This window comes from Triticum dicoccoides, chromosome 2A, assembly GCF_002162155.2.
Source record: "Triticum dicoccoides isolate Atlit2015 ecotype Zavitan chromosome 2A, WEW_v2.0, whole genome shotgun sequence".
Taxonomy (NCBI): Eukaryota; Viridiplantae; Streptophyta; class Magnoliopsida; order Poales; family Poaceae; genus Triticum; species Triticum dicoccoides.
The window spans coordinates 452,570,693-452,578,401 of NC_041382.1; the positions used below are offsets into that span (position 1 = coordinate 452,570,693).

General features: G+C 51.4%; 1 protein-coding gene across 1 annotated transcript; it reads left to right on the forward strand.

Annotated features, from left to right (window-relative positions):
• The first annotated feature begins 2,393 nt into the window (after nt 1-2,393).
• LOC119354871 (7-deoxyloganetin glucosyltransferase-like) lies at nt 2,394-4,347 on the forward strand. The gene is made up of 2 exons (XM_037621620.1): nt 2,394-2,993; nt 3,132-4,347. The coding sequence occupies exons 1-2, from the start codon at nt 2,480-2,482 to the stop codon at nt 4,085-4,087; spliced, it is 1,470 nt and encodes a 489-aa protein (XP_037477517.1). The 5' UTR covers nt 2,394-2,479; the 3' UTR covers nt 4,088-4,347.
• Nucleotides 4,348-7,709: the final 3,362 nt, after the last annotated feature.

Sequence of the window (7,709 nt, forward strand, 5' to 3'; positions counted from 1 at the left end):
ACTTGGTACGAGCACCTGACATCGGAGTGCCGCGCCGAGATCGTGGCGGAGGTCTGCATGGTGGACGCCCGGCACAAGACCCGCCAGAGCTGAGATCGGAGGAGGGGGTGATCCCATGGCCATGACAATAGTGGAGGAGGAGGAGATGGCCGTCGGCGCCATACCACCCGCATCGTCCAAGTTCACACTGTTGTAGGCGGTGCAGTAGTACAACCTATCCTTTCTAGAGGAGCACCGCGTGACGCTGGCTCAACTTGCGGCGGAGCGCGCAGATGCTGGCACTATGGTGGAGCTCCTCGCCAGTCCGGACGTCTTTGATAAGATCGTGTCCATGTAAAGCCGCCGCAACATTAAGCGCGAGCGCCGCCATGTCCGCATCAATGACGTGCCGTGTGACCTCCTCTTTGCGGTGCTCGAGGACTCGGATGATGGGGCGCCAGAGCAACATGATGACGATGCTAAAGAGGCATCCGTTGGCGGCTCCGGCCGCCAATGACAAGGAGGCCAGCGGCTCCGCCGTCGGATCGTCGACCTCACTAGTCACCTCCGACGTTGAGTAATCACCTCATTTTTCCTTTAAAAAAGGGCCATCATTAAAATGTTAGACCATAAGTGAGCTTAAACGGGGGCCGGCTTACATCCCTAACTTACTTGTGATTCACGTTGGGGAGGTCCTAATCATTGTCCACAAGCGTGAATCGCTGCAAAGTGTAACCGTGGAAAGTCGCCGGCTGTGTAGCCTGTCACACTGCACCTGTCAGCTACACGCGAATCTTGTCTTGTTTCATTGAACCGAACCGATCATTCCCAGACGCCGCCTCTCCACCATCAGGCAGTTGGACCGTGTCCCATACAAAAATGTAAGCAACTGATCCAGGTAAAAGTGAGCATCCATCCAATCAAAATGGCATCTGGAATCTCGTACAAATCGTTGCCCACACCCCGGAATACGAGCGCGGCTCGGTAAATCCAATAGCTCGCCGCCCTAGAAGTAGCCTCCGGTCGAGACCGAAAATTCTACACTTAGGGCATCTTTAATAGTCGTATGATCATCGTTGGTTACATTGCCACCTAGATTATTTTGATGACATTGCTCATATTAAAAGAAGAGAAAGAATGAAACCGTATGAATCTGAACCAAGGCTCCAGACACAAGCTCCGAGGCAAGTTTGTTCATTTCTCCAATATTTAGTGGACCGTCTAGTTATTTAACATACGCTTAACATACGCATCATTGAAAATCCTGTATGATATGTTGTTGGCTGCTGACGTGGACAATTATATCAACGATTGAGCAAACTATTGCAGATGCTCTTACGGACCTTCAGCTACGGACCCATATCTACGGACGTACGTGTCCAACAGTGCTAATCTTCTCCCCCTGTTTCTCAAGGTGGGGACCACGTGATTTTCAATCTCCTGTTGCCAAATCAGTCCGTAGGTGCTAATCCGTAATAGTACTTCCGTAAGTGTAGCAAAGCTCGGTCGAGACCAAGCCCAATGAACGGGCAGAACAAGGCTACGCCCGTGGCCGTGCATGGACATGGATGAAGCTGCTACTGCCGAATTAATCAACGACAACACCAATAAAACTGGAAGCAAAACGACATTATCAAGCGCTTTAAATAAAACTGGAAGCTTGTCATGGCTGCATACCGCGTTAAATACCGTGTTACGACATTATCAAACGCTTTAACTTTTTCCAAAAAAAGAAAGAGCATTCTCAAGAACTTTTGTACTCCCTCCGTCACGATTTAAAAAGCACAGTTAAATTTGCGTGCGTTTTCACAATAGACAAGATTTAGGGCGCATTGCATTTATTTCTAGTAGCTAATTAGTACTTTGATATACTATTTTTTATATGCATGCGTAGTGTGAATGCTATTTTTTAGCCTATCCCACAACCAATAGATAACCACCTAGATCCCAGAGAATTTCCAAGCACGCCTTCTAAATCGTGACGGAGGGAGTACTTCTAGAGAGAGCTGACTTTCCGGCCATCATCATCGACATTTGTGGCCACAACTTTGTAAACAACCGGTCATGCACCCCACCCCACAACTAATACAGGTATTATGTAAATTAAAACTGTTTAATCAATTATATTCTCTTCTTATAGTAATCCTAATGATTAGCATTGCTGATATTTTCCATAACCACTTGCAGCGATGCAAGTGAACAAAGTCGTCGTCACCACAAACTAGATGACAAGACCCACACTCGCATGCGACAAATCCAAGCGGAGCGCATCTTCTCAAGATGGAAGAGAGAATCCTCCGATCCCGGCCGTGCGCAACAAACCCAGCCTAAAACGCATCTTCTAAACTTACCTAGTAACCTCGGATCAGTTCACTATATATACGTAAACGGTAGCCTGCACAAGACATACTACATACGCACTAGCTGCACAGAAGCCCCACAAGACTACTCTACAAGACACACCGAACACGCGCAACAGTACGTGGCTAGCTGAGGCGCCATGGGGTCGGAGGCCTGCCATGAGAAGCCGCACGCCGTGATGATCCCGTACCCGGCGCAGGGCCATGTCACGCCCATGATGAAGATGGCCAAGCTGCTCCACACGCGGGGCTTCCACGTCACCTTCGTCAACACCGAGTTCAACCACCGCCGGCTGCTCCGCTCGCGCGGGGCGGGGGCGCTCGACGGCGTCCCGGGCTTCCACTTCACCGCCATACCAGACGGGCTGCCGTCGTCCGACGCCGACGCCACGCAGGACGTCCCCGCGCTCTGCAACTCCACCATGACCGCCTGCCTCCCCCACCTCCTGGCCCTTCTTGCCAGGCTCAACGACCCGGGCTCCGGGGTGCCGCCGGTCACCTGCCTCGTCGTCGACGGCGTCATGTCGTTCGGTTATGACGCCGCCAAGGAGATCGGCGTGCCCTGCGCGGCCTTGTGGACGGCCAGCGCGTGCGGGTTCATGGGCTACCGCCACTACCCGCAGCTCATCGAGTGGGGTTTCGTGCCTTTCAAAGGTACTTATTCTACTACTAGCTCCTATATACAGTAGGTCGTACCTACATGCATGCATGCATGCATGCTGTAACAAGTATGGTTTGCTTGCATGCATGATTGCATGCTGTAACAAGTGTGGTTTCTTTGCATGCATGCAGACGAGGCCCTGCTCACGGACAAGGCGCACCTGGACACGGTGGTGCAGGGCGTGCGCGGCATGTGCGACAACATGAGGCTGCGGGACTTCCCGTCCTTCATGCGCACCACCGACCGCGGCGACATAATGCTCAACTTCTTCGTGCACGAGGGCGGGCGCCTGTCGCTCCCCACCGCTGTCATGATCAACACGTTCGACGAGCTGGAGCGGCCGGTCCTCGACGCCATGCGCGCCATCCTCCCGCCCCTCTACACCGTGGGGCCGCTGCTTCTCCACGCCCACCACGCCGTCCCGGACGGCACCTCGCTCGACGCCCTGGGCTCCAACCTCTGGAAGGAGCAGGACGGCCTCCTCGACTGGCTCGACGGCCACAGCGCCAACTCCGTGGTGTACGTGAACTACGGCAGCATCACCGTGATGACGAACGAGCAGCTCCTGGAGTTCGCGTGGGGGCTGGCCAACAGCGGCTACCCTTTCATATGGAACATCCGGCCGGACCTCGTCAAGGGCGACACGGCCGTGCTGCCGCCGGAGTTCATGGCCTCCATCGACGGCCGTGCCATGCTCACGACGTGGTGCTCGCAGGAGAAGGTCCTCGCGCACAAGGTCGTGGGGGTCTTCCTGACGCACTCCGGGTGGAACTCCACGCTGGAGAGCATCTCTAACGGCGTGCCGATGCTCAGCTGGCCCTTCTTCGCGGAGCAGCAGACCAACTGCAGGTACAAGTGCACGGAGTGGGGGAACGGGATGGAGATCGACGGCAAGGTGAAGCGGGAGGTCCTGGCGGCGATGATACGCGAGGCCATGGAAGGGGAGAAGGGGCTGGAGATGAGGAGGCGTGCGGCGGAATGGAAGGAGAGTGCGGTTAGAGCCACGCTTCCTGGAGGATCCGCGGTGACTAACCTGGACACGGTGATCCGTGACGTGCTCCTCGCCAACTTCAACAACAAAAACTGAATTATCCACATGCATGTTGGGGTCCAATGCCTATCCAAGAGGCGAGAGTCGAGATTTTTTTTAAGACGAGGGCAACTTGTATTTTGTATGTCTATCCTCTTTATCATGGATCCAAAGTGTATTTTGGGTATTGTGTATTTTGCATGTTGATTCCCTTTATATGGAACCAAAGCGTATTTTGCATTGTTGTTTTGTTGTTTGAACATAGGGGATGGCATTGATGTATACATGCATTCTATCTTATCTGTATGCAAATCATACCATTGCCTAAAGATTACACTAGTGTATTCTTGTTCTTACCTACCGTGAAACAATCACTACACGAGAAAGACACAGCTGTGTCGGAGAAGATGCCGGGCGGTAACGCCCGTCTCGAAGTAGAGGCTAGAGGCATGGCAGGGTCGACAGGCGGCGGCGGGCGACACAATCCGATGTTAGATTAAAACGCTAAAAAAAGCCGATCAAAACAACCGGCGTGAGAAAAAAACCCAGACCAAAGGGTGGGGGAAAAGGTTCTCTAGGGCAGCCGATCAACATGATCGGCGGACGAACCCAAGGTACGGGCGGTGCACTCCCCGGTGACAATCATGGAGTTCGACCGCTCCAGGGACGGCGCCGTGTAGAAGCGGCGGCTAGGGTTTTGGATCGGGATTAGGCTGATACTATGTAAGAGGATTATAGGAAGATTGACGGAATTGTTGGATGTATTATTAAGTCTCGAGAGCAAGTACATATAGAGTACAAGACTTTCGGTTTTCAAGACCGACTCTTTCAAAAGCTCAGACATCCATCCCTATGCTCGACCGCCCTATCTATTTATGCGCTGGCAGGAGGGCAAGAAGTTTCTCCTAGAGATAAGATAGGAATCGTATAGGAAAGAATATAATCAATCTTAACAAATCCTTGCCTACCACTCCAACACATTCTATCTAATTTGTATGTAAATCATACTATTGCCTGAAAATTATACTAGTGTATTCTTGTTCTTGCATACCGTACAATCACCAAATGAAAAAGACACATCTATGAGATTTTGGCCTGAACGAAAATATTTTATGTCACTTTCATAATGATAATAGTGATGAAAACATGTATTCTGATGGATGCAATGAGCACCTACTTCTATAACAAAAATTTATAACATAAAATGGGACTTTTGTCCTTGGCGGGCTAGCGGCGCACCTACATGACATCCTTTGAGCCTTCCATGACATAAAAAATCTAGTAGAAGTTTGGGTGATTTTCCCTCGGTGATTTATCCGCTTCGCACGATATATGATGGGTGGTCGGGGCTGAGCAATCCAGTTGGAAGCCCCCATTCGTATGCACATGTGTGTAGTAGTTGTGGTTGCATCTCGAGGAGCCCCTGCGCATTGTTGCGCCCCTCATGTGCGATACATAGAGTTGAGGAGTCGGTTGCCTCTCGGTGTACAGTACCCGGTAGTTGTCGGGTGCAATACCTTCCACCCCAGTCGGTTGCTTCTCGCGATGCACAAGACCCCATTGCAGTCGTAGAGCACTAGCGAGTTGCCTCGCGATGACATGACCTCGTAGCGGCCGTACCCCCCTAGCTAATTGCCTTGCGATGCACATGACCCCGTTGCGGCCGTAGTGTGATACCCCCAGCCCAGCTGGTTGACGCTCGATGAATAGGACCCCATTGCGGCTGTTGCCAATTGACTCGTGAAGTCGTGATGCATAGGACCCCGTTGCAGCCGTTGTGTGGTACCCCAACTCCAAAGCCATTCCCTATCAATGCACATGACCCCATTGTAGCCGTAGCGTGATAGCCTGTTGGAAATATGCCATAGAGGCAATAATAAAATAGTTATTATTATATTTCTTTATTCATGATAATTGTCTATTGTTCATGCTATCATTGTATTAACCGGAACCGTAATAGATATGTGAATACATAGATCGCAATATGTCCTAGTAAGCCTCTAGTTGACTAGTTCGTTGATCAATAGATGGTCATGGTTTCCTGACCATGTACATTGGATGTCGTTGATAACGGGATCACATCATTAGGAGAATGATGTGATGGACAAGACCCAGTCCTAAGCATAGCACAAGATCGTGTAGTTCGTTTGCTAAAAGCTTTTCTAATGTCAAGTATCATTTTCTTAGACCATGAGATTGTGAAACTCCCGTATACCATAGGAATGCTTTGGGTGTACCAAACGTCACAACGTCACTAGGTGGCTATAAAGGTGCACTACAGGTAACTCCGAAAGTGTCTGTTGGGTTGGCATAAATCGAGACTGGGATTTGACACTCCGTATGACGGAGAGGTATCTCTGGGCCCACTCGGTAATGCATCATTATAACGAGCTCAATGTGACTAAGGAGTTGGTCACGGGATCATGCGTTACGGAACGAGTAAAGAGACTTGCCGGTAACGAGATTGAACGAGGTGTAGAGATACCGACGATCGAATCTCAGGCAAGTAACATAGCGATAGACAAAGGGAATTGTATACGGGATTGATTGAATCCTCGACATCGTGGTGCATCTGATGAGATCATCATGGAACATGTGGGAGCCAACATGGGTATCAAGATCCCGCTGTTGGTTATTGGCCGGAGAGATGTCTCGGTCATGTCTGCATGGTTCCCGAACCCGTAGGGTATACACACTTAAGGTTCGGTGATGCTAGAGTTGTTATGAGAAATAGTATGTGGTTACCGAAGGTTGTTCGGAGTACCGTATGAGATCCTGGACGTCACGAGGAGTTTCGGAATGGTCCGGAGGTGAAGAATTATATATGGGAAGTCCAGTTTCAGTCGCCGGAATAATTCGAGGGTTATCGGTATTGTATCGGGACCACCGACAGGTGTCCGGGGGTCCATTGGGTGGGGCCACCTGCCCCGGTGGGCCATGTGGGCTGAACAAGGGTGGGAACCAGCCCCTGGTGGGCTGGTGCGCCCCCCAAGGGCCCAAGCCGCCTAGGGTTGAAGACCCTAGGGGTGGGGGTGCCTCCCACCAAACTTGGGGGGCAAGTCCCCCCCCCCTTGGCCACCGCCCCTCCTCTAGATGGGATATAAAGGGGCCGCCCCCCTCTCCCCTTCACACTATAAATAGAGGGGGGTGGGAGGACAACAACACCCCTTCCCTGGCGCAACCCTCCCCCTCTCCAACACTTCCTCCACCTCCGTAGTGCTTGGCGAAGCCCTGCCGGAGAACTGCAAGCTCCACCACCACGCCGTCATGCTGCCGGAGCTCTCCCTCAACTTCTCCTCTCCCATTGCTGGAGCAAGAAGGAGGATACGTCCCCGGGCTGTACGTGTGTTGAACGCGGAGGCGTCGTCCGTTCGGTGCTTGATCGGATCTTCCACGATTTGAATCGCCACGAGTACGACTCCATCAACCGCGTTCTTGTAACGCTTCCGCTTAGCGATCTTCAAGGGTATGAAGATGCACTCCATCTCTCTCTCGTTGCTAGCATCTCCTCGATTGATCTTGGTGACATGTAGGAATTTTTTTTGAATTATTGCTACGTTCCCCAACAGTGGCATCATGAGCTAGGTCTATGCGTAGATTCTATGCACGAGTAGAACACAAAGCGATGATTTGTTCAATTTGCTTACCGTTACTACTCTTATCTTGATTCAGCGGCATT